This window comes from Peromyscus eremicus, chromosome 8a, assembly GCF_949786415.1.
Source record: "Peromyscus eremicus chromosome 8a, PerEre_H2_v1, whole genome shotgun sequence".
Taxonomy (NCBI): domain Eukaryota; kingdom Metazoa; phylum Chordata; class Mammalia; order Rodentia; family Cricetidae; genus Peromyscus; species Peromyscus eremicus.
The window spans coordinates 13,801,377-13,827,934 of NC_081423.1; the positions used below are offsets into that span (position 1 = coordinate 13,801,377).

At 46.3% G+C, this 26,558-nt stretch overlaps 2 protein-coding genes across 3 annotated transcripts in view; one reads left to right on the forward strand and one right to left on the reverse strand.

Annotated features, from left to right (window-relative positions):
- The window catches only part of Kcnip1 (potassium voltage-gated channel interacting protein 1), a 367,625-nt gene that overhangs the window by 9,087 nt on the left and 331,980 nt on the right, over positions 1-26,558 (forward strand). The gene's annotated exons all lie outside the window — the stretch shown is intronic.
- On the reverse strand, positions 18,051-25,286 carry Kcnmb1 (potassium calcium-activated channel subfamily M regulatory beta subunit 1). Of its 2 annotated transcripts, XM_059270223.1 has the most exons (5): positions 25,168-25,247; positions 24,634-24,769; positions 23,668-23,825; positions 22,239-22,410; positions 18,051-18,779 (listed from the first exon to the last, which is right to left on the reverse strand). In XM_059270223.1, the coding sequence occupies exons 3-5, from the start codon at positions 23,799-23,801 to the stop codon at positions 18,510-18,512; spliced, it is 576 nt and encodes a 191-aa protein (XP_059126206.1). In that variant the 5' UTR covers positions 23,802-23,825; positions 24,634-24,769; positions 25,168-25,247; the 3' UTR covers positions 18,051-18,509. The 2 variants fall into 2 exon arrangements, with proteins under 2 accessions (XP_059126206.1, XP_059126205.1); XM_059270222.1 differs by lacking the exon at positions 24,634-24,769 and having other exon boundaries at positions 25,168-25,286.

The following is a 26,558-nucleotide window of genomic DNA, read 5'->3' on the forward strand; positions in this document are numbered from 1 at the left end:
TATGCCAATAAAAATAAATCAGTAAATTTTTTTTAGAGAAATTACCACTAAATGCCATCACAATGGGTGGGTAGAGCTACAATGTTTTTTTATGAGGAGATGAACCTTCAATCCATGTCACTAAGCAGTGGCTTCCCTTCTCTGGGCCTCCACATGTTCATCTCCCAAATGAAGGAACCGCTGGTTTCAAAGATCTGTTCCAGCGTTGGAGTCAGTATTTAACACCTACACTTGAAGCAAAGATTGAACATGTACTATCGCCCAACATGCCCTCTGTGCTCTGCACCCACCCTTTCACCTACCATCTTACTGTGCACAAAAACCCCGAGGGTGGGGAGCTCACCTGAGCCCCATTTACAGAAATGGAGACCTAAGCTGCAGAGAAAAGAAGGGTATTATAAGTTGGATATAAAATGCCCCCTCAAAGGCTCCAGGTTTCAAGGTTTGGTTCACGGCTAGTGCATCCAGCCACTAGGAAGTGGTCATGAACTGTTAGCTGCACTGATGGATTAAACCACTGATAGATTCATAATTTAATAGAATTAGTAAGGGGGTAATGGAAATGAGGTTTAGTTGATTCAAGGAACGAGGTCAAGGGGGACATGATCAGAAAGGTTTATCTGGTTCCAGCCCTTTTTGTCTCTCTGCTTCCTGACTGCCCTGACATGAGCAGCTTCCGCTTCCACACCCTTCTGCCATGTTTTCTGCTTTATCACAGACTAACAGCGGTGAAGCCAACTGGCCATGGATAAAACCTCTGCCACCATGAGTCTGAATAAATCTCTGCTTTAGATTGTTTGCTCCGGTGTTTTGTCACAGCAATAGAAAGCTGTAACACAAAAGAGCTGCCTGTCGGCAAGGGGCAGAGCCAGAGCCGAGATTCTGGGCTGTCTGTTTCCTAGTTCCCGTATGTATCCCCCAATCTCTATCACACACACACACACACACACACACACACACACACACACACACACACACTACTCTCTCTCACACACATACACACATACTACTTTCTCTCACTTACACACACACATCTTAAAGAAGGAATCAAGAGACAGTACGTATTCTTACTTTAGAAATAAAGTTGTCAAGAGCTTCATTCAGACTAAAGAAGCACATTCCTAGGAAAGGCTGCACCCTCAAGGCCTGAGCTCTCCAAACCAACACCTACCAGTTAGCTTCTATAGTCAAATAACAGAAAGTGGGGAAGAATTGGCCGAGCAGCCTAGATTTCAAGGAGAGGGGAGTAAACACCACTGGGCAAGTATTTTCAGCTCTGAGTCCAGTGTGACCAATTTTCATTTCTTACTTAGATGAAGTTGTTTGGAGGGAGAGAACTGAACAGAGTCAGTAGGGAGACACAACCCTGGGGCTTTTCTCAGGGAGGCTGGGGTTGTAGCCTACCTCAACTTTCTTTATGTAATCTTTTGATGAAACTGGGTCAGTTTGAGTGACAGTTTTCAAACCACCTGTGCTTAGCAGGTCAAGCCAAGCCCAGGCTTCTTGCTCAGGATCTACACACTTCAGTTTGGGACTAAAGGTCACTCAGAGCTCGGAATATCTCTAAGCCGTGAGGCATATTGAATTTGCAGAGACTCACAAACCGGTGCTGGTGAACTCTGCCCACAACTCATAAGAACAGAACTAGTGGCCTGCCATCCCAAATATGATAAAAATAAGAGGGATAATCATTGTCATCATCCACCGAATGCTGTGGCTTTAGAAGGAACTCCACACTCAGCCCAGGTCCCCTTGGAAGCTTTCTGTTCGTATCCCCAATGCTTGAAGCGCTTGCCAACGTCACCTGGAAGATCAAAGCTGTGACTTGTTTCAGAGGAACAGACCCCAAGTCAAGCTCCCCAGCCAGTGTCACCTTCTGTTGTAGACTTTACTGCGCCCCCGTTAAAATTCACACGCTGAAGTTCTAACCCCCAATGTGGTTATATTTGGAGACAGGACCTCGAACGAGGTAGTTTAATGAGGTCACTTGGGCGGGGCCCTGAACTCATGGGACTGCTGTCCTTATCAAAAGAGGAAGACACAGTACGGATGTGAGGAAGTGGCCACCTACAAGCTGGGGAGAGAGGCCTCACCCCACACCAACTCCTCCAGCTTGACTTTGACCTTTGGCCTCTAGACCTGAAAGAATATCAATTTGTTACTGAAGGCATTCCTGATTGGTAGTATTCTGTAAAGGTGGCTCAAGCAGATTAAATTCCTTTTTCTTATATTCTTTATTGTGATAAATATCTATAAAATTACATTTATTAAGCCACTTTTAAGTGCACAGTTCAGTGGTCTAGAGTACATTCATGTCACCACCATTCATTTCCAGAACATTTTTCATTTTTGTAACACAAATTCCTGTTCTTCCCAGCCCTGGCCATAACCATTCCACTGTCTATCTTACAATTTTTGTCTATGCTAAGTACCTTGTGCAAGTACACTAGTATTCTTTTGTGTCTGACTTGGTACACTTAGCACGTTTTCAAGATCTGTTCATGTTGTAGCCTGGGTTAGCATTTCAATTCCTTTTTTAAATAATGGAGTATTATTTCATTGTGTGGCTGTGTCATGATGTACTTAGCCATTCATCTATCTGTGCAGCATTCTGATATTTTAAAAATACAAAGCGGAAACTGCCTCCAATGGATTCTTGAAGAACCTTTTAAAGGTGTATTTATTTTATTTTTTGTGTGCCTATGAATGCCTGAATGTATATATATGCACCCCATGTGTGTAGGTGCCCAAGTAAGACAGAGAGGGCATTGGGCCCCTGGAGCTAGAGTTACAGGTGACTGTAAGCCTCCTGATGTGAGTGCTTGGAACAGAAGCCCAGTCCTCTGTTAGAGCAGCAAGTGCCCTTAACTTCTGAGCTGTCTCTCCAGCCCTCAGTCTCGACATCTGTGAAGTTGAAGGCAGACTTCTTGCAATGGCCATTTCCTGGTTTGTTCTGTAGACTTCTGCTCTCTTCCTTTGTCCCCACCCTGAACGATGCACCCTATAAATGGGGCCTTGCTGCAGTACCAACCAGCTTCTTCAGCCTCAGCTGTGCAAGTAGACGACTGTTCTCCTGACTGGGTCCTGGCCTTTCCAGAAACCCTGCCCTGTGCTTCGTTCAGCCCTCTGCTGCCTCTTGAAGCCAGCCACACATGCTTTGACATATCCTGTCACCGAATGCTGCCTCGTTTCCCTGCACAGCACATTATATTCCTACACAACATGTACACATTAAAAAAAATAGTATTAAAATTATGGCGGATGGTGGTGGTGCACGCTTTTAATCCCAGCACTCGGGAGGCAGAGCCAGGAGGATCTCTGTGAGTTCGAGGCCAGCCTGGGCTACAGAGCGAGATCCAGGACAGGCACCAAAACTACACAGAGAAACTCTGTATCAAACAAAACAAAACAAAACAAAACAAAAAAGTATTAAAATTATATGCACTTATGGTGTAGAGCAATATTTGATGTTTTATTGTGTGTGCATAGTGAAGTGGTTACTACAGTCAAGCTAATTATCATATTTGTCTCAACATGCCATTACCTTTGTGAGTGTATTCAGGATATCAAGTCTCTTCCACAGGAATCAAGACAATGTGCCTCACCATAGCCATACTACTCAGTAGATCTCTAGAACTTTCTCATCTCCACAGCCCACAGTGTTCCCTTGACTTACATCTCCCTGATATCCATGCTTATCCACTGGAGTCCAGTCCTATAGGTAGGAACTGTGTGCTGGACATCACTGCTTCCCCTGCTCTTGGCCAACACCCTAGAACATAGACCCTGGGGGGAAGCCGGGGTTGTGCAGACAGTTTAGAAGCCTAGGGTCTAGAGGCTGCTCCCCAGCCAGCTGGCTTTCTGCTGTCAGCAAAGCTGACCCTGGAATCTATACCTCCAAGTCTACTTTCCTGCAGGTTCTGCCCAGCATACTGCCTAAGTGCCCCAGTGTTATTTTCCTGCCTTCCCATGTCCATCTTCCCATCCACACCTACCCTTGGCAAAACTGCCTGCCATCTAGCCTTGGGCCCATCATCCTGAGAGCTATCACCTCCTTAGTTACTGTAGCTGGGGGCAGTTTGATTTACTTCAGTATGGAAGCGGGGTGGGGGGCTGAAGCTGTGGGTGGAATGGAATGACATCCACTCTGCTCTCTGCTCCACTTGAATGAGCAGATCGTCTCTGGAGATATGATGTCATCTGCAAATGTTTATGGAAGGTATAGGCATGGAATGTCCCCTGCCCAGGTTCCCCTTCATCCACTGAATATCCAAGCCCTTCTGAAAGCATGATTTTGGAATTCACTAGACTCCAGATCATACACCACCACTTTCAACTTGTATTAATTACATGGGGACGTCTTAGGAACTCACTCCTCTGTTTTGTCATTTATACAATGTGTACAGCAAGGTCCATCCTGAAGGTTGGTTGAAGGAATGCACACAAGTATTGAGTGCAAGGTTTGTGCCTTATTAGAGTTCATGAACGACAGTGTGTTTGCTTTCATATTGTGCTGCTATTTGTAAGAACTAGTCTAAGTCTCCCCTTATTGTATTACTGTCAAACCAGGGGCTCCCACATCCTGGAAAATCACTGATTCACTGAAATGACCTATGTAGTTCAGAAGCTGGTCATCGATTTGTCCACCATTCTCTTTGCCTTCTCTTTCCCTACATGGAATCAGAGTTTCACTCTTGGTAGACAGAGCAGCAGAGCTAATGGTCCACTTAGAGTGACTTTAGCATCCAGAACTTTCCCTGTTTCTTGCACACCCTTCAGCCAGCCTTCTTCCACTCCTTCAGCAGAAAGAACAGCACAGCAAAGCCCCCACTTTGCATCATCCTCCTGGGCCCGGAGAAGTAGATGTAAGAGTTCTGAGATGTAATGCTAGATCAGTCACCTGTGGCTGGGGCAACGTTCCCCTGAGAACTCTTTCAGCAGGAAATGGGGAAATCAGCCTCAAATCTTGAAGTGTCCTGGGCAGGCACACTCTGACAGAACAATCCCACTTTGCAAACTGAAGGCTGGACCCAGAAGAGCATCTGCTACTCCCTGTGAGCTTCTGCCTCCCAGGGCACCATGATGTAGGCAAAAAGCAGGTGCGAGACATTGTCCCCATAATGATTATATCTTAGACTTCGAAGCATAACCCTCACATGCCACTGAGAGCCTGAACTGGCTATGAGAGAGTGAAGTCAAGGCTGTAACAACACAGTCGGGGATAGCTCCACTATCAGCCTCCTGGGTATAGGTGAAGAAACTGAGGGCACACTAAGCAAGGTCCCAAAGGAGAGCCTTCTCTGAAAGGTGGCTGGGGTATGTGGATAGGGTGACCTGGCTCCTCCCACAGCTGGTAGCTCCCCAAAAGATGGCTCAGCAAGATCCCTCCCTCTTCAGCTTCACCTGGTGAACTTAGTTGAGAAGGGACTCCCAAATTTCCTTTCCCTAGGCTATTTTCTTATGCTCCAGACCTACAGGTGACTCATTGGTTGGACTGAAAGCTTGTGGTAGGGCAGAGGCCTTGCCTTAGTTGTTTAGGAATGCTCAGCATTCGGCACAAGGTCTGGCACAGGGGTGCTCAAAGGATAGGTGGACAGAGGGAGAAAGAGGAGGAGGGAGAAGAAAGAGGAAGGAGGAGAAAGCCATGAGACCCTGCTACTCCAGTGACTGCCTGTCACCTCTGCTGAACCCTTATAAAGCCATAGCCAATCTTTCTCTCTCCCAACCTCACTGTTTCTCTTAGCCGTTCGCGACTGGAACTGTGAATCATCTCCCGTCTGCTACTTCAATGTTATTCCCAGAGCTACCCCTGAAGTCCAGCCCTTAGTGCGTCTCTCTGCTTTGCTGCGGTAGCCTCTACTTCTTCCCCATCTCTTTCCTCCCACACTGCGACCAGACAAAACATGGGCCAGGCAGGAGATTGTCCATCCAACCCTAATGGAGAAATCTCTTCTAGGCTTACATAAGGCATGTGTACTGCACATAGACTTTCATTCGGAGGTGTCTGCCATGGTATTATCACATTATTTACTAAAGTGGAAGTCGGGGATGATCTAAACTTCAGGGAAATAAACAGAAGCAAAATACATACATTTTGCTTCACCTACTGACAGGACCTCTGGACATTCACTTGGACTGCATAATACTTGAAAATGCTGAATTGAAAAGCTACGGTTATGTGCCACGTGTTTCCAATCAGTGGACAGATGTGCAGGTGAAAAATGTGAATTAGAAAAGAAACAAACCAAAACAATTAAATTAGAAAAGAAACAAACTAAAACAATTAACCTGAGTTTTAGTTGGGAGCAGGAGCTACTTTAGGTTCATTTTTATATAGTTTGAGTTCATTCCTATTTGTGCTCCTATTATTTACACCTCTTTTCTTATTACCCTAGCTAAGACTTCAAGTACTATATTGGATAAAAGAGAAGAAAGCAGATGATCCTGTCTTATTCTTGAATTTGGTGGAAATGCTTTGAGTTTTTTCACAGTTAGTATGATGTTGAATACAGGTTCATCGTATTATAGGTTCATCACATATAACCTTTATTGTGTTAGGATATGCTCCTTATAGTCTTAGTTTCTTCAGGGTTTTTTATCATAAAAAGATATTGGAGTTTGTCCAAGGCCTTTTTTCCCTATCAATATGCACATATAATTTCTATCCTTTACCCTATGTGTGTAATGTAGTATATCTATTGATCTGAATACACTGAAACAATCTTTGATCCCTGGAATAAACGGAACTTGAACATGGCAAATGATCTTTTGATGTATCATTGAATTTGATTTGTAAGAATTTTATTAATAATTTTTACCTCCTTGTTCATCAGGTAGATTCACTAATAATTTTCCTTTTTGTTATGTCTATATCCAGTTTGGTTATTAGAGTAATCATGATTTTATAAAATGAACTTGGTGGCATTCCCTACCATTCCGTTTTGTGGAATAGTTTGAAAAGCATTGGTGTTAATTTTTCTTTAAAGATTTTGTAGAATTCAGCTATGAGATGCCCGCCACCCGGCTTGTTCTGTTTTTGTTTTTGTTTTTGTTTTTTTTCAGTTGGGAGACTATTATATCACTGATTCAAACTTACAACTTGCTATAAATTTGTTGAAGTACTTTCAGTCCTCTTGGCTGATTTTGATAGATTAATCTAGAAATGTGTTTGTTTCTTTTAGGTTTTCCAATTTATGGGAAGATAGATTTTCAGAGTTGCCCTAATGGGCCACTAAGTTTCATTGGTATTTGTTATAATGTTTCCCTTTTCATCTCCTTAATTAATTTGGGTCTTCACTCTCGTTAGTTTGGTTAGTTTAAGAGTTTGTGGGTCTTGTTTATTTTTTCAAGAACAAACTCTTTGTTTCATGGGTTTTGTACTATTATTTTCATTTCCAGTTCATTAATTTCTGGACTGGTGTTTCTGATGTCTTTCCATACACTGATCAGATGTTTAGCTTCTTGATTTTTTCAGACACTGGGGTGCATCATCAAGTTACTTATCTGAGATCTTTCTGAGTTTAAAAAAATATAGCTATAAAATTCACTCATGGAACTGTTTCCATTATATCTCACAGGTTTCCACATATTGTGTTTACATCTTCATTTGATTCTAAAAGTTTTATCTTTTCCTCTCTTATTTCTTAATGATGCATTAATTAATTTTAAAAAGTATCTTTTTAAGTCTCCATGGATTTGAATATTTGCTGTAGCTTCTCTTCCAGTTGATTTCTTGTCTTGTTTCATTGTGGTCAGATAAAATACACAAAATTATTTAATGTATATTCTGCAATATTTGGGTGTAATAGTTGGTATATGCCTGTTAAATTCATTTAATCTGTGATGTCATTGAACTCTGATAGGTTTTTGTTTGTTTGCTTTTCTGGCCGACCTGTCTATTGGTAAAAGTGATTGTGGTCACCCACAAATATTTTGTTGAGATCAGTCTGGGCCTTTACAACCAGTAGTGTTTGTTTTATTAAACTGAAGATGCTTGGTTTGATGTGTGGATGTTTCAAATTTTTAGGGGATTTCCCCCTTAAATTATCTTCTTTTTTTCAATATAATATTTTTATTGATTCTTTGGGAATTTCACACAATGCACCTTGATCACACTCATTTCCTAGTCCTCCCTGGTCCATCCCACCCTTGTGATTTCCTCCCAGAAAAAAAAGAAGAAGAAAAGAAAAAGGAAAAAAAATACCTAGTCCATTTTGAATTACCCATATACTCACTGGAGCACGGTCAAACTCCCCGTGGCCAGCCCCTTAAAGAAAATTGAGTCTTTCCTCAATCCCACCCCTGGCAGAAGCTATCAACTGTGAAGAGCTATACTTCAGCATCCCTATCACAATTTCTTTATCTGTTTGTTTTTTGCTTTTTTTGAGACAGAGTCTCTCTATATAGTCCTGGCTGTCCCGGAACTCACACTGTAGACTAGGCTGGAGAGATTTACCTGCCTCTGCCTCCCGAGTGCTGAGACTAAAGGCATGAGCCACCATGCCTGGCTCCCTATCACAAGTTTTAAGAGTTCTCCTCAATGGCTTCTTATCTAGAGTTTTTTTTTAAGGGAGGGGTTGTTACAGAATCCTTCTGTCTCTCATTCTCAACTGCGAGTCTGCAGATACCAATATCACTGCAAAAGAAGCTTCCTTGCACTTTATAGTCAGTGGCAGCATGAATCATCGACTTCCACATGGTTTCCAGTTACAGCAGGGATCATGCACATCCACAGGGGCCTGTCCCCCAGCATCAGCACAGACCATAGACCTCAGCATGGTCTCTAGTGGCACTACAGACCATGGACATCAATACTGCCCCCATTGGAGCACAGATCATGGGCACCATCTTGACCCTAGACAGCAGCACAGACCACAGATATCAACATGGCATCCAGAGGCATCCCAGCCCATGGACATTCACATGGCCTTTGGTGGTAACATGGACTATGGGCAACAACATGGGTTATTTTGAGAGTATAGACCATGGACACCCACATAACCTCCAGCCACAGCATAGACCATAGACATCAACACGACCATCACTGGCCACGTGGACCTTGGATATCAACATGGTCTTGGAGCACATGCATCCACCTTGCCTCTGGCAGTAGCACAGGCCACAGACATTGACATGGGCTCCAAAAGGCAGCACAGACCATGGACATTTACAAGGACCTCAGGCCTTAACATGGTCTGGGGCAGCAGCATGGACCATGGACACCAGCATGTCCCTGAGCTGTAGCACAGACCACAGATACCAACATTGCTTCCAGGTGCAGGATGGACCACGAGGGTCTTTTGAGGAGGCCTATTCCAGAGAATGAGCCATTCTCCATCTAGGACATCTTGTAGTTGCTCAGAGTCAGGGCATTCCTGTGGCTGGACAGCATATTCAGGGGCAGAGCCTGTGAGAGCTCCGGGCTGCTGCACACCATTCTAAAAGCCCTACTTGGCAGTGACATGCTCCCCTGTCCACAACAGCCTTCTCTCACACCTGCTACTGCTCTTGTATCTCTAGCTCTGCCTCTCCTCACCACCCACATGCCACTACATTCCTCTCTCTTTTCCACCTCTTCATTGCATGTTTGTTCATCAAGGTGGCACTGCAAACTTGCAGTGTGTAACACAGTATAATTTTTTTTTTTGCCCAAACAGCTTTATACGTAAATATTCGTCACAATGAGTCATTGGTCTGGTTCAGGGTTTCTGGTTTCTGAAGCACCATAAATATGGAACCATTGCCAGAACTTGGATATTGTGCTGTTACCCAGGATCAGGGTGATGTTGCAGCTAGATGGCATCTGGAGGCAGGATCTGAGCAAGCTCCAGACCGCCACATACCTCCCTACTCTCAATGTGGACCACCACAGAGACACCAGGCATGACCATTGTGCTTGCTGCATGCAGGCAGTGCCACATCCCTGACCTCTACTTCTCCCGGACGGCGAGCAGCAGCAGCAGCAGCTCCATGCTGCTAGCTGGCCCTCTGGCCAAGGATAAGCTCTATCCAGCAACGCCATGTTCTTTGTCCACTGTGGTGTGCTCCCACGTTGCTCCCCTATCATCCATTGCCGCCTCTGTAGTTCCATCATTCTCTTCAGAGGGCTCAAAGCTCTGTTCCGCCATCTTTCCTTCCAATTTTGTGAGTCTACTTTTTTAGAAGCATCTTCCCATAGGATCTTCCTTTCTTCAGTTGTTCCAGGGATACTGTGGGCTCTGTAGACTCCTCCTCTGCTGCCACCACTACACTCCTCTTAGAGCCTCCGTTGGTCTCTCAGGCTCCTCAGAGCTGCTCTGAGGTCCATGGTGGTTGCTGGTGGCTGTCACCATCTCCAATTACAGCCGTGCTCCAGGTTTTCATCTTCATTGGTGATAAAGTGCTCCCAGATCTTGTTCTGTAGCACCGGCTCCTCCACACAGTTCAGCAGCTCACAGATGGAGTGAGTGTTGGGGTGGACTGCCTCAAAGCACTGGATCTGGGCCTGGACGGCAGCTGACTTGGTCAGCCTGCACCTTAACGAACCTTCTTCATCTCCTCTAATTTTGACTTGATGTCTATTTTGTGAAATACTAGTATGACTATACTTACTTTTTTGTTTCATCTGATGGTTAGAATACCTTTTCCCATCCTTTCACCCCAAGGCTTTCTTGTCTTTGCCAATAAGGTACATGTCTTGAAGACAACCAACAGTTGGGCCCTATTTTCTATCCCATCTGCTCTTCTGCATCTTTTGATCAGAGAACTGATGTCATTAGAGTTGTTATTGAAAGGTATGTACTAATTTCTGTCATTTTGTTGTTTTTATATTGGGTGGTACTTTCCTATCCCTCGGTTGCTTATCTATTTTGGTGTAATTTAGTCTTCCCTGTGGCCTAATGGATGTGTTTATCTTTCCCTCCAGTCTGCAGGGATAGTTTGGTAGTCATCGATTCCTTTAGTTTGTGTTTATCAGAGAATGTCTTTCTTCTATTATTAAGAGTAGCTTTGCTGGATATAGTCATCGAGACTGGCAGTTACTGCCTTTCAGAAGAAACACATCAGTTCATGCCCTCCTGGCTTTGAGAGCTACTCTTGAGCAGTCTCTGTTCTTTTGATGGATTTGTCTTTGTGTGTGACCTGGAGTTTCTCTCCTGTCACTTTCTATCTCCTTTCTTCCTTCTGCATCCTTGGTACTCTAACGATAACATAATGAGTTGGTGTTCTTTTCGTGTTGTCTGTTTGGAGTTCTAAGACTCTTAGGTCCGGATAACCATCTCTCCCTAGATCTGAGAAATCCTCTGCTATGATCTTGTTGAATATATGCTGTCCACTCTATATGAGAGTTGGCCTGGTCCTCCCAGCCGAACCCCATGAAGTCAGTCACTGTCTGTCCCTGTCTGTCCCTACCACATCCATATTCTGGTCCAGCCAAATTGATCTCTGTGTCCTGTGTTTTGTGTTTCTGAATCTAATTCTTAGGTGGTATGTACACACATAAACACACATGGGGATGCGGAAATGCATAGAGGAAAAGAGAGACACAGAAAGACAGGGAGTGCAATTCCAACGGAGTAATGATAATCCTCAGTGAGTCGGGGTGAGCACTACACATTCTAATAGTCATAGTTAGACAATTTCACATCTAAAAGTTGACGGAAAAAAGAGAACACTAGAGTGTAGAGTTCAAAGGCAAAGGTTCTGTAGAAGTTACCCGAGTTTCAGTTCCAGTTCTGTGATTATTAGATGCAAAGTAGTGACCTCAGGCAAGTGACTCACCTTCTAAGCCTTGGGCTCTTCATTAGTAAATATACTACGGATGATGAAAACCCTAGCATATCTGTTTCCTGTCCAGAGGATGGGATGAATAGCTCAGAGCTTTGTGAAGAAGCTGGCTAGCACAACCCCCAATTACTGTAAACTGTCTGCATCCATGCTCAAGACAAAAATCAAATCCTCTGCCAGAGTCCATCCACTGTACGCTCTATCTCCCTGTGCTACCCAGTCCCAGATGACTAAATGCTGTGGCTTTGGAATCTTTTGCCTATGTGACTCTTTGCCACTGGCCCATTAACACTAGAACATGGAGCCAGGTTCCACTGATATCCGTATTTCTAGGGCCTGTCAGAGAAATAGCTAATGGGCACATAAAAGCTCCAAATGAGAAACTGGAGGAGTTCAAGCTAAATGGTAAAGAACATTCTTTCATCAGTTAGGAGCTTGCAATTTTGCTGAGGCAGCCACTCCGTTCCCATGGGCTTCCTCCAGATAAGGCATCACCTTGATAAATTAGCTGTGGATACAGGCATCCTGCAGGTGGCATGGAAATGCAATTTAATTTCCAATTAAGCCTGATTTCTGGGCCAAGGGATTTGGCTGCCTCACACTGGGAAGATTATTTTGTCCAGCCCTATCATTATTATGGGTAATGATTCTGCCACGAAGTGGACTCTCAAAGCCAAAGTTCTTTGATTCTTGAGATGGTGTGACAAGACAGCGGTGTGGGTCCCAAGGGCAAGATGGCTTTCCTTCAAGATCTCAGTTTATCTGGGCATAGTCAAGGACTTCCAAGCAAAGACACAGTGCCCTGGTAAGTGACATTTTTAAGACGAACAGGGAAGGAAAGATGAGCATGGCAGTTCTCGGTCGCACTCTCCAGAAGGAAAGTTCTAGTGAGAGTTCCTCAGAGCTCGCAACAGAAAAGCATCTGCGTGGTTGGAGTTGGAGGGCCAGCTGGCTAGAAAGGGACAAACATTCCAGAGCATCTTCAATGCACCAGGTACTCTGCTGGCTGCACTCGGCCATGCCAAGCACCCTATAAAACAAATGAAGTTTCTCTCTTTTCCCAGTTGAGGAAATTGAGCCTTGGGGAAGTTAAATGAACTGCCCAAGGTCATAGACAAAGCAATTTGAACTCCTGGTTTTCTAAATCTTCTTTCCTACAAGCTTTATCACTAAAGACAAACACAAAAATACAGTCGGGGTCCTATAATAATGTCACAGCGAACAGGCACTTAGCTCGGGAATTGTAGAATGAGAACGAGCCCTTGAAGAGATGCCCTGAGAGAGTGAAAATAAATGCTGTCTGCACCTTCTTGGTGCAATGGCCTGAGAACAGGGCATGCAAGGCACAATTCTGTTTGGATGTGTTACCAATTTCCACACAAGAAGTGAGATCCAAGAGGCGACTGTAGTGCTCCAGCATGGCTGCAGATCTTGGATGGGGCCAGGAGCTTCATCAAGGATCCTGACTGTTCCACGCTAGTGTTTTCCCTGGTGACACAGAAAATTCACTTTCAAGGATTGGAAAAAATGGAAGGGCCTGAAGGACCATGGCCAGCATATCCACAGAAAATGCAGTTAGATGCCAAGAAGATGTCTCATGGCCAAATTTTTATTAATGATAAAGATAAACATAAATGATTATGCTGTCAACTACTGGGAAAACTCTAGAGATGATTATTAAGTCTGTGGTTTGTGAACACTGGCTAAAGGAAGAAAGGGCCACAAGAGAAGGGTGGGGTCACTGAGAAGGTCCCATCAAACCTGCCGTCCTATTCTGCTTTGGAATAGTGGCCAGCAATGCAAGGATTCAGGAGATTGCAGAATGCCTGGGTTTCAAGTGGCCAGATGGGTCATGGGCCAGAAACTGTGGCTTCTGGCACACTGTAGGCAGCCCCAGTTGTTCTTGGCAGCACCCACATATCAAGTGTTCATATTCGGGAAATATTCTCGGTTACTGGCTCTCTAGAAGAACAGCACAGCGGAGCTGTGAGAGCCTAGGCCCCCGGGGTGGGGGTGGGGTGCCATGGAGGCAGCTTACATGCTCTCAACATTCGGCCTTTGCACACTTGATCAAGGGGCAGAGACAGGAGAACAAGGTACTCAGTGGTTAGAGCCATAGTAAAGAAAGCTGTACTGTCTAGGTTTTATCTCAGCTCCTCTACTTGCTAACTTCTAGGGCAAGTTAAGCCCCTTCCTCATGCCTCAGTTATCTCATCTATGAAATGGAGAGGCCAATATTAACCTCAAAGGATGCCGTTACTGTTAAATGAGCCACACATGGAAAGACTTGGCCCACATCCCGGCACACAGGTGCTCCACAAATGTTAGTTCTTATTACTATTAGGGATGACAGATTGTCTCTTGGGGGAATGGTTAGCTAAATATATCCCGGAATGGAAGGGCTACAGCTTGGTCCAGTGAGTTATTCATCAAAAGTGTTGATGTAGACTGTCACTAAAGAGAAATGTGGAAATATGAGGGTTTTCTCCCTGGCGGTGCTTCTGACGGAAGATGGGAAAGTTGTTTCTCCTCTGACACCAACCAGTTCTGACACCATGTGAGCTTCCTCCAGTGTAATGCAGTTTTGATGCTACACAGAGTTAGCAAGAGACTCCACAGGTCGTCGGTGCTCTCACACAAGATTGCCCTTCACAGTGCGTAGGAGGAGAAGACCCGTTTTGAGGATACATGTTTAGTGAGCCTCTAATTTTATTCCATCAGGAGTGCGGGTCGTATGGAATGATGGGGATTATGAGGAACCAAAGTCCCTGTAACCCACCTTTGACTGCAGCTTGGGAGAGAAACAAGCCTGGGGATATATCGCACACTTGATTCACATCCAGTCTGGAGTTTGCTGCTTCCACGTACCTCCACTCCCCATCTCCCAACCCCCCTTCAGGGAAGCTGACTGACAACAGTGTATTGTACATCAGTAGGGAGGAGTTGGGTAACCCGGGAAGACCCTGAATTTTGCATTGATCTGACATGCAAACAAATGATCCAAGTGTTTGTAGGTCAGGAGATAACCCATCCACTGACCTTTCTGTAATATCATGAACTGAGACACAGAGGCAATCCAGAGAACTAAAACCTCCCATCTGTGTCTCAGTGGCAATCTGAAGTACTCTGAAGAGGACAGCGTTGTATTTCCATGGGCATGGTGGGAAGAGATATCATCTTTATCTCTAGATGCACCAACCCAACCCCTAAGCTGTCTGTGCTCAGGACTTATTATACTTTTGAAAAATATTGAAGCTCCAAGGAATGTTGGTGTGTATTGGTCATAGTTATTAGTAGTTGCCATTTTACAAATTAAAACAAGGAACTATAAAATATTTCATTTCAATTTCTTTATTTTAAAGTAATAGTAAATCTATGCATGTTACAAAAACGTTTTATGAAAAATAATTTCATCTTACAAAATTTTATCCAGAGAAATCCCATTGTTTTACATTTTAAAAGATTTATTTTTATTTTTAATTGTGTGTGTGTGTGTGTGTGTCTAAGTGTGGGCATGTGCACGTGGGTGCAGGTGCCCCTGGAACTCAGAGGTGTTAGATCCCCCCGGAGCTGGAGTTACAGGCAGATATGTGTTGCCTGATGTGGGTGCTGGGAACCAAATCCTGGTCCTCTACAAGGGCAACACACACCCTTAACCACTGAGCCATCTCTCACGCCTCTGTTGTATATTTTTTGAAGATATCTTTAATGTCTAGTTAACCAAGCAGCAGCTGAGCTCCAATCAATGTTCTATATTTGATTGGCTATGATAGGTATATCTCACTATCTTGATCTGGAACTTCTGACCACATGTGTTTAGGAGAACAAGGAGAGAAAGATGTAATTTCTGTCTCAGTGTCCTTACCGAAGGGTAGTGGCCTCCTGTGTCTTCAGTTTAAGGGCAGCTGCCCTTCACTCTAGGGAGGCTCTCCGTGCCTCTGACCTGCATCTGCTGCTTCTCTTTCATCTGCTTGTGAAGGGACCTCAGCTGGTAAGGAACTGGACAGCTTCACTTGTTCAAACAGCATCTTCCCAGATATTTCATGGAATTCAAATTCCTCCAAAAACAAGAGGAAATAAAAGGGTACTAGACAGTTTAACCAGCCACCTGTTATATCAGTAGTAACTCTGCCACTGGCTGACCTAAGGGGGTTAACAGCAGGAGAACTTGGGCTGAAACTTGTTGGTTTAGAGGGAAACAGAGATTATTTCAGCAAATCACAAAAATTAAGGTTTCTATATTACAGGATTTGAAATGTACACCATTCAGTTCCTTATCACCCTTAATAATGGCGGTCATAGAACTGGGGACAAAGCAAGAAGACAGACAGCCCCCTGAAGGCAAGCATGTATCATCTTTGCCACCTGCCTTCCAGCTTTACAGAGAGCAGAGGAAGGTTTTCCCTTGGGAACCTTCAAAAATGGAAGAGACCCACTTTCTTTTAGTCATGGCCTTGGCTAGAGAGCTGGAGCCATCTGAGGCCTGGCACCACTAGGGTGTCTCACAAGGATTCTTTCCACTTCAAATCAGCAGCTCAGGGGTCCTACTGTCTCTGATCTCCATGAGGTGTCTGATTGAGGGGAAAGGCCAGCTGAGGAACAGACCGGGCACACCTCTGCAGGTGTAAGTTGTGGCCTGTGAGGATCAATGCAAAGGTACAGAAAGCACCTGATGCTCATCAGCAGTGACTTATCCGGGATGGGAGAGGGCTCTCTGTCTGCAGGCAGCCGTTGTTGACAAGATTATCTTTCCTGTGCATCTGACTCTGACACACTCAAATGCCCATTGTTCATACTCAGGCTGGCCACGCAGTTCCGCACGCACAGAGAGGTGTGGCTTTGATGGGAGCAGCCCATCTGGCTGACAGGAGGGCAACAGTTTTTCAAAAGAAAATGAAGGTCATCATGACTAATGCATCAGGCAGGGGAGGCTAGGCATCCCTACATACTGATTCTTCTGGAAGGATGTGTCTGTTTTCTCCTGCTGGAACCTGCAGAAAGTAACCCCTTAAAGTCGGACTCCTTGTTGGGACATTTGCTTTCTCTTTTTAAATTGAATTTGAAGTGGGGGGGATGATTACAGATTCACGTGTAGTTGTAAAAAACAATACAGAGAGATACCTGCTACCCGGTCATGACTCTTCCCCAGTGGTAGCATCTTGTAAACTATACCACAGTAGCAGAATGTGGGCTTTCCTGAAGACTCCTGAGACTGTGCTCACCCCCAGACAGAGATGCTCTGGGGAACAATGAGCGGCTTGTCCTTGAAAGGAAGGGCCACAGGTAAGAAACTGGAGGGTAACAGCAGATGTCAGGGCAACCTGGGCAGAATTATCAGACTGGTGGCAAGGATATAATGGTGCTGTTCACCTGCCCACCAGGCACCCGTGTTGGAAGAGCATCGAGAAGAGCAGCAGAGGAACATGCTACCTCAGGTCCAACTTCCTGGTCTTGTAAAGCTGATGGTACCAGTTGGGGGCCTCCTTCTAACCCTAATCACCTCGTATTAGTATCGTTAACATTCAATGTGTTAAACGTCCAACATCTATGTTTATAGGGGACATATTGAAATCACCTGCAATATGAACTGCAAATTCTCATCCTAGTAAATGCCATTCTTCCATCCAGGGAGGCTAACACTGTGTCGTCTCAGCCTGTCTCTAACAGGAGAAACAGCCCCTCATAGCCCGCCCTCGTCTCCCTGAGGGTGGCCCCCTTTCAACGTTCTCCAAAATAACAGCTCTGTATTGCTTTTCAGATTAAAATCAACAAAACGGTATATGATCTTCCTATTATTGAAAAATGAAAATAACAAAAATGAACAGGGATAAGGAAGAAAATTAAAATTAACCACCATGCCACAGTTAATGTTTTGATGTGTTTATTTCCTCAAAGACTTTTGTTATTGTGTGAATATTCTTGGACTCTGTATCAGGAGGTTCTGCCCCATTGCATTCAATCAACTGCAGATTGAAAGTATTTGGGGGAAAATTGCATCTGTAGTGAGCATAGATGGACCCTTTCTCATCATAATTCCCTAAACAATAGAAAATGAAAACCATTTACAGCATTAACATGGTGGTGGGTGTTATTGGTCACCTGGAGATGTTGTGAGGCACATAGGAAGGTGTGCAGAGGTCTCTCTGTCTCTGTCTCTCTCTGTCTCTGTCTGTCTGTCTGTCTGTCTGTCTCTCTCTCTCTCTCTCACACACACACACACACACACATACACACTGCATCACTTTATATTAAGGGATTTTTGGCATCTGAGGGAGTCTCGGAACTAGTTCCTGTGGATATTGAAGGACAGCGGCAATTTTTAATTTCAGAATAATGTGTGACTTAATGTCCTCAACAAAAAGCAATACACTAAGTTGCCCTATAAATGAGAGCTCTTGTTTTTGTGACAATTGAAAGAAGCTGAATTTGGCCAAGGAGAATATCCCGGGAGCGATAGGCAGGCATTTGAGCTAAGAGAGAGAACATAGGAACAGAGGTGACAATATTCATCATCTGGGGCGTATATACCGACATAGTAGTTAACAGCATGAACCAATTGAGGACAGGGAGCAAGGAGCTGTAGCTAGCTAGCTCGTTGTCATCCAAAGGCACTGGAAAGCTATTAAACATTCTTGAGTAGAAAATGACGTTGAACAAACAAAAGAAGAGGAAGAGTGATGAGCAACCCTGCCTGTGAGCCCTGCTGTCCCCGGTGACTCCCGCGCTGTGGGGCAGAGTCGATTGTTCTACCTCTGAGCTGCCAAGATGGATAGGGACCTGTTGAGTTTCACCATGGCAATAATGAGGAGGCCCCCAGTCAGCAGGAAGGTGGGCCAGAAGAAGGAGAAGAGGAGGACTTGAGGCCCATAGAGGCGCCGATACACAACGGTGGTCTCATTGACTTGGGGTGCAGAGAAGCAGTAGAAAGTCTGGTGCTCATGGAAATTGCCTCTGACCTTCTCCACATCAGCCAGGGCCATCTGGTAGTTGTCCAGGTTGCCAGGGATATAGGAGCACTGTGGAGGAGAAGCAAGGGAGCTTAGGCTTTCAAATGCTCACTTCAAAGAGGCTCAGAGTGAGGCTTTGGGGTATGAAAAAACACACAAACAAACAAATAAAATGATGGCTTGGGAGTCAGCCCCTGGAGAGCATGGTTGGTATCTGTGTGTAGACGGTGGGGTTGGAGCCGCTCAACATGATGCTGTACACCTGGATGCAGGGCTCAATTGGAATCTATTTGCTGTGAAATCTTAGGCAAATTGCTCACCCTCTCTGACCCTTTATGGCTTCATTACTGAGATGGGTTAATAGTGTCACAGCAATGGGCCAGAGAATCATGGCTCACACAAGTGCAGGGACTAGGGGTTTCTGTATGCACACTCATGCAGGTAATACTGAAGAGGGAAGCTAGGCAGACAGTGTCAAGTCAGAGGGGTGTGAGCCAGCCACATCCTGAAGGGACGTCATCACTCCTGTGGACAAGAGACACCACATCATCCACCAACACATCCAGAGAAGCCAGAAAACCCGATTTCCCTGCAAACTCCCAGGATTTCAAAATCCTGGCTAAAGTCCCAAATAGAAGACTCTTTGAAGTCTAATCCTGTGTGAACCAAAGAAAATATATTGGCAAGCGGGTCTGTGACAGAATCCAAAGGAAAAAGAGAAAGTGCAGAGAAGAGCTCCAGGCAGGCAGAGCGCAGCATACATTTAAACTCTGGCACTGATCGTTGCTGTTAGGAACCTTCTGGCCTGTTGAGATGAAGAGACCCAGCTGCAAAGCTCTGCAGAGACAGCCCAGAGTGGAGACCTGGCTTTCATCTTCCTGTGCCAGGACTGGGTGCCGCCCGTATGAACCTCAAGAGATACTTTGCAAGGATGGGCCTCTCTGTAGACCTGCAGGAGAATACCTCTGGGGTGCCCTTCGGCATAAGCTCCTACCCTGTGGGGTACAGGCACAGGGGAAGTAGAGACAGACATTCAAGGACCATATTCTAGTGAAGTAGTCATGTCCAAGATCAAATATGTAAACCTGAGGCCCAATGGGCAAGTGGTGAACTAGTGTCTTCCCAGGACTCAGTTACCTCCCAAGCTGCATGCTCCACAGGCACCCAGTCTAGCAGCACAGAGATGCTTCATCGTGGTGCTAATATCAGGGAAACAGGGGAGCTGCAGGCAGGTGCAAGACCCCAGTGAGCCAGGGAGAGCTGAAGCTCCCGGGGAATCTGGTCCTCAGAAGTGTTGGGCACTGTGGAATGTTTAGTAGCAGGACCGTCACTGGGTAACCTTGACCATTGAGCGCAGGTTTCTCTGTAGAGCCAGACACGGCTTCCAAGCTGTGTGACCTTGGCATCTGGTACAATCTCTTAAACCTTGTGAAGTCATTTACAGTGGTGCCTGCCCAGAACCTCCCTGGAGATTAAACTAGGAAACTTATGTAAAGCACTTAGCGAGAGCCCAGATCTTGTAAGTTCAAAAAGTGGAAGAATTATTAATAATAATAATATTGTTGCTTTACCTATGAAATTGGAGTAACTGCTGCTTTCCCACTTGAAGCATGAGCTCTGATGTAGGGGTCTGCACCCATCCCAGGGCACTGCTGTGTCTTTTGCCTGCTTGCAGTTCCTCTAGAGTCTACATTCTTGATCTGTTTGTCAAGACCCTTGCCAGGAGTTTCCTCTCCAGGCTGAGGCAAGGCCTGGGACCTTTTACCTCTCTCTACCTGCCCTGGTACAACCATCCCCGAGTTACCTGCATGAGCTGAAATGAAGGAGCCCCTGCCTCTAATCTGAGGCTTCACTCTTGTTAGGACAGGCTGCCAAGAGCTCCTTCCCCTTAGACTGAGGTCCATGGGGGGAGACAGAGAAGGCCGTGGAGGAGGAATGAGAGCCTGGCATGTCTAGAGGCATACTACCAACCTGGAACATCAGCCCGGCACACATCCTAATGCTGGGCCAGAGAATGAAATGTGTTTGACTGTCCCACAATGCCAGACTGCCCTTCACTCTCTGTTCGTGGGTTGTGGGTGCTGTGGTTTAACAGCCCCCTTTTTCCCTCACTGGAAAAGAAGTAATATACACTGTTCACAACCCAAGCAGGGTTTAAAGTAGCTTCTAGCTTCCCTGGGCTGGCAGCCTCAGGATTAAAAGGCAGCCTCAACCCAGTGTGCCAGGAGAATGGCACCATTTCTCATCTTTGAAAATGTTTTTCTCACTTCTGGGATAAATTACGGTTGCTGGATGCCAAAGAAGAAGCATGAACCACTGGTAGGAGCTAACCATGCTAGGCCTCAATGTTCTTGTCCCACACAGTCATGCTAACAATGACCAAAGTCTGACTTCTGAGCACTGCCACACCTCGCTTCCACACCACCACCACCCCAAACACCACACCAGGCACCTTGCCCCTCCATCCCATCAGCCTCGAGTCTATCAGTATCATGCTTGTGACAAGGCCACACACCTGTCCTGGGAACCGCTGTGGCCCAGCTTCCGTCTGGTGGCTGACCCTACATGGCTGCTGGCTATGTCTTCTCAACCTCACTTGAATGGTGACCCTGGGCCTCCAGTAGCTCATAGCAATAATATCCAAACTTAGACTCATCTGGGGATCTCCACCAACTGGTCTGTACTCAGGGATTCTGCCTCAGTTGGTCTGGTGTAGTACTCTGATTTTGTTAAGTCTAGGCAGTTCTCATACGTAGCCAGAGTTGAGATGCCCCAATTTGTATGCCAATATTAATTCCATAGTTATATGGGAGAGGTTCTCAGGAAACAGACCCTGGTACCCTTCAGCCGCTTCTGACCCCACTCTATCAGGTGGCATTTCTGGAATCAGTCTTCCTATATACGCTCTCTCCTCTTGAGACCCGTGAGCCCAACTTGGGAAGGCTCAGAGGTTGTTGAATGGGTGGGGGAAGTGAAGGAAAGGAGGGCAGGGAACCAGCTCGTTCAGTAGGGAGGGCTTTGATGGTGATTGGCAGGAGGGGGTGCAATTTGAGGGAAACACTCTTACATGTTTGTTATGGAGGTTGCTGTAGCTCCAGCTTCCAGGTGGCCCACGGATTCACCCATCTCCATTCCTGGACTCGGTTGGTGGAAGAAGTAACTACTAACAACTGCTTCTCTTCTCTGAGGGCCCACCATTTGCCAACACGGGACTTTGCACATTTGGACATGGCACTGGACTTCAGTATAGCACTTCTGGGTATGGCACTAGCACCCATTTACAAGAGTGAAAACTGAGACTCCTAGGGCCTCAGTGGCCTTCCCCCAGTTGCACAGCCAATGAGGGGTAAATTTAAACCACTCACGTCTGTCTGATTCCAACACTGAAGGTCTGAGGCTGACTCCACCTCATTCCAGCCATAAGATCCCATTCAGGTCGGTTAATGTACCTTGGCTTTAGTGACATGGGCAACCGGGGACAAGCTCACAGACCTGTCAGGGCTAATATACCCAGCCCCCATTCATTACCTGCTGGTTTTGGTCCCGAGTGTCCTCTGTGTGATACAGTACAGCCCATCTGCCCACAGCTGATACATTGACCCACAGGCATGGGTACTGGGGCACCTTCCTGCCTTCCAACTCGTCATGGTCCTTGATGTTGGTTTCAATCAGGTGACAGATAGATTCCTGGGTCCACACACTGGGGAGACAACACACACACACAAACACACACACCTCAGAACAAGAGTGACACATACCAACTTAGAATCTCTGTTCACTGAGAGTCTTTGGAGAGGCCCAGGGCTGGCACCTCCATTCGGCTGTAAGCATGGAACAATCTCAGACTGGTTGGCTCTTGGATGTTTTCTACGTAATGGTTCTCTGATCTTGCTACCCACCTCACACCTGAAAACTTTTTAAAAGGCTGAGTCCCACTTTAAGAGAAAGTGGGGCAGAATTTCTCAGGAGCTTGGGCCCAGACTCTGATTTTCTTTAAAGTGCTCATTACAGGATTGTGATGAGCAGCCAAGCCTGCTCATCCCCAAGTCACAGGTGTAGATGAAAACCTCAGATGGGATAGGTGACTTTTGGGGAATGGGGACACACATCACCTGAGACAAGGGCTAAATCGCTTCAGAATCTCTGCCCTTTCTCCTAAAAAATGAGGAACTCTATGAGGGGCTTGATGTGGTCAGGGTTGGAAGGAAGCAGCATAGAGTGGAGAGGCACACGACTGCCCAGCAGCACCTCATTTGGGTGACACTCTGGCCTGGCATGACTGTGGCATTGTAAAGCATGAATGCGGAGCAGGCCCAGGAGAGGCCACCTCCTAAGCAAATGGACTGTGACTTTGCTCCCTGTATCCTGTTAGACAGGAGAGGGTTGTCAGGAGCCAGAATATGCCCAGAGGCCTCCCTCAGCAAATGGTGGGCTGAGAGAGCACTGTGAGTCTGTTCCAAAGACAACAGCTGTCAGGAACTCCATGGCTCTTCTTTAAAAGCTGGAAGGATGGCATGCTGGGAAGAGAGAGGCATGAGGGTGTGGAGCACTCTCCAAGATTTCTGCCTAGAGTTTGGGGGAACAGATGTCAGCTCAGTACAGACATTCCCCACTTATTGGAAAAACACAGACACAGAGAGGCATGCTCCCCAAAGAGAGAACTCCCATCTCAGAGTCATTTATGCAGACTGCTGCCAATCTGTCATTCCAGTTCTCCCCCGAAGATCACACTCTCACTGAAGAGCTGTTTTTTATGACAAAGGGCATCTGAACCCGACATCACCAGGTCCCAGACCAGCAGGACTCTCACAGTCTTCTTCTCCAGCATTGGAACCCCTAAGCTTAAGGATGAGGGATGCCAGGTCTACCCAGCCTGCTGTGAGGGGTCAAGGGCAGGGCAGGTAGAAGGATGGGGTTCCTAGGCCTGTGGGGATCCAGGCAGTGGGGAGGTCCATACCTTTTCTGGTAGAGGGGCAGCACAGTGGTACCCAGGATGTAGTAGGTGATGGCCGCACACACTACCATTGTCACTCCCAGGCAGAGGGCTCGTGTCTCTCCACGCTTCTGGGCCATCACCAGCTTCTTCCCCATGGCCACCGGGGACAGCAGTCATTTCTAGGACCATGGAGGCAAAGAGAAATGAGACCCACCCAGTTGATAGTCCATAGAAAAGAGGTGTGGTGAGAGAGGATGTGATCAAATACCAATATCGCTCTTATTATGCACGGAGCGTTGCAACTTCCACAGGGCTGTGACCTCACAGGGGCCCCACCCTGGCCCCAGGCCTTCTGGTAACAGCCTATGATTAGTTTTTCAATACCCAGAATCCATTATCAGCAATTATCTCTCTGAGAAGCTGGCACACTTGCCAGGAATTCCCCTGTGGCATGCCAGCTTCCTCCAGGGAGCCCTCCTAGACTGCTGGGCATTCCCAAGACCAATGACAGTAGGAGCCTGGTGAAGGCTAGAGCATGGAAGCTCAGAAGGGCAGAAAAAGGAAACATCTGTTCCAGAGTGGTCCAGCTCCTGGGACATGTCCCAGTCCCACCTGCCTGAGATGTCCTGACGGCTCACCAGCCCCATGGAGTAAGTTCTAAAAGAAACAGCAACTCCTGTGCTCAGTCATGGATTCTGTTTAAATGGAAAACAGAGGTGGGAATCTGGGATAGAGTAGGCTTAATGAGGCTCTCCCGCAGGAAGAAGGATGTGAACCTTTGATATCCCCCGTGGCCTAGACAGGAAGAAATGGGTTATTGTGATAAAAGAAGAGATTTCGGTTAGACTATAGGGAGACTATCCTGGTTGTGAGAGGTTAAATGTCTCAAGACTCCTTCGATGGAACTTTCTGTGTAGAAAAGTCGCCCTAGGTCTGAGCTGGATTTAGGAAAGTTGGAAAAGGGTTAAGAGTCTTGTGTAGTTTTACCAATGGGGTGACAACCTCTTCCTTAGAAGGACTTGAAACAGAAGGTGTAGGGATTTGGGCGAGTGTAGAGAAGAGAGGGTCTGAGGTCATCAGACAGGAGATCAAGTCCTGGCTTTGCTGCTTAGCAACCACGTGACTGTAAAACAAGCCAAGAAAAATAGTACCCACATCAGGGAGCTACCAATACCGTCAAGCATCACAAATTTGCTACAATGGAAGCCCTTCATAAACAGTAGCTATCATTAACTGGAGAGTCGAAAAAGCATGGAGCACTCTGCCAGGCCTATCTACTGTTGTCCCTCTACTGATGACAAGTGACAAGACTGGTCCCGATCTCCAGGCTGGCCACTGAAGTGACTCCCAGACCTGGGTCAACACACCAGGCTCTCTGGTGCCATAACTCTGATGGGCAGCAGGGCAGGTAGGGTTTCTACCACCCTGTCTGTGCCACTGTAGGCTGCTGTCTCCCACTGTCACCCCACAGCATCGACCTCCCAGAAGCCCTTCCCAAGCTCTCTGGGATGCGGTACTCACAGTTCCCCGGGTCTCCACCGGCAGATGGTTTCTTTCTATCCGGCCCCCACCCCCATGCCACGTCATCAGGCTTTAGCAGGAAGTTTGGTCTCCCAGTTGGTCTCCAGGGAAGCAGTCTTCAGTCCCATCTGGGTCGAGTCTCCATGCCCAAACATGGTCAAGTCTGAGCACACAGCTTGCCTCTGGACAAAAACTCCACAAGCAGGTACCTAGCCCTGAAGCCCTATTGGGGATTCTGCCCCTGCATTTCCCAGAGTCTCCTGGGAAACATGTCAAACAGCAAAACCCATTGCCCCCCTCATAAGACCATCCTTATATATACGGGAATGTTTCTTCTACACTCCATCTCTCGGGCAGGCAGAGAAGCTAAGAATAGGAAATGATTTTCCTTGTGTGGTGCAGGGGAGGGAGGTATAGGGGTTGGGCATGTCACCAACCCTGGTATATCCAACCCAGAGTAGCCACGACCTCCTGCCTTTGTCACTGACATCCTGTGTGACTCTGAACAAGTCATGGCACCTCTCAGGCCTCTGTTTTCTCACTTGTATCATTAGCATTCTGAAAACTTAACTTTGTTCAGGATTGTGGTGAAGTTAGAGATGGCGGAGTCCAGAGAAGGAAGGATACATTTTAAAGACCACTGGTACTGAGGTTGGGAGCAGTGGGCCCCCCAGCTGCTTCCAGCAGATCATCCAGGTCCAGGGACAGTGCCCTGTTGGAGACCTCCCACAGACTGACTTTGTCTTAGGCAGTTGGTAGATAGTTGTTGCAACCAATAAGACAACTGAATATTGGTACTGGGGGCAAACCTGCCTCTGCACTCCAGGTTCTCGTGAATTAAAGAGAGGAGTTTAGAGTTTAAGGTTGAGGGTAGCACACACTTTTAATCCCAGCACTCAGGAGGCAGAGGCAGGTGGATCTCTGTGAGTTCAAGGCCAGCCTGGTCTACAGAGTGAGTTCCAGAATAGCCAAGACTACACAAAGAAACCTTGCCTCAAATTTTTTTTTAAAAAGGAGAGTTGAAAAAGCAAGAAAAACAAGACACACACACACACACACACACACACACACACACACGCACGCACGCACGCATGCACACACACACCATGGTACCCTGATAGGCATCCGCATGAGACTGAGGCCTGCAGACTTGATGCCCAGCCCATAGTTTCTCTACTTGATGGGCAGAGCTAAATTAGAAGCTAGCCCCTCGCAGTGACAGATCCCAGCCATCCCTGCCCAACACCTCATGTCACACCCCTGGTATGTTCCCAGACACCTGAAGTTATAGAAGTCACCTCTAGTGTCCCTAATCCCAGAGCACTGTTTGCAGTTTAGATATTCCTGTCCAGTGAGTGCTCCCGAACCTCTCACAGAAGCCTGCCACCTGT

What these genes read in the sequence shown, in the direction of transcription:
- Kcnmb1 (XM_059270222.1), bottom strand. Translation starts at nt 23,801, where the DNA reads ATGGGGAAGAAGCTGGTGATGGCCCAGAAGCGTGGAGAGACACGAGCC. An exon ending in CTGCCCCTCTACCAGAAAAG is followed by an intron (nt 22,411 to 23,667) that starts GTATGGACCTCC and finishes TTGTCTCCCCAG; the next exon opens with TGTGTGGACCCAGGAATCTA. An exon ending in CTCGGGACCAAAACCAGCAG is followed by an intron (nt 18,780 to 22,238) that starts GTAATGAATGGG and finishes TCTCCTCCACAG; the next exon opens with TGCTCCTATATCCCTGGCAA.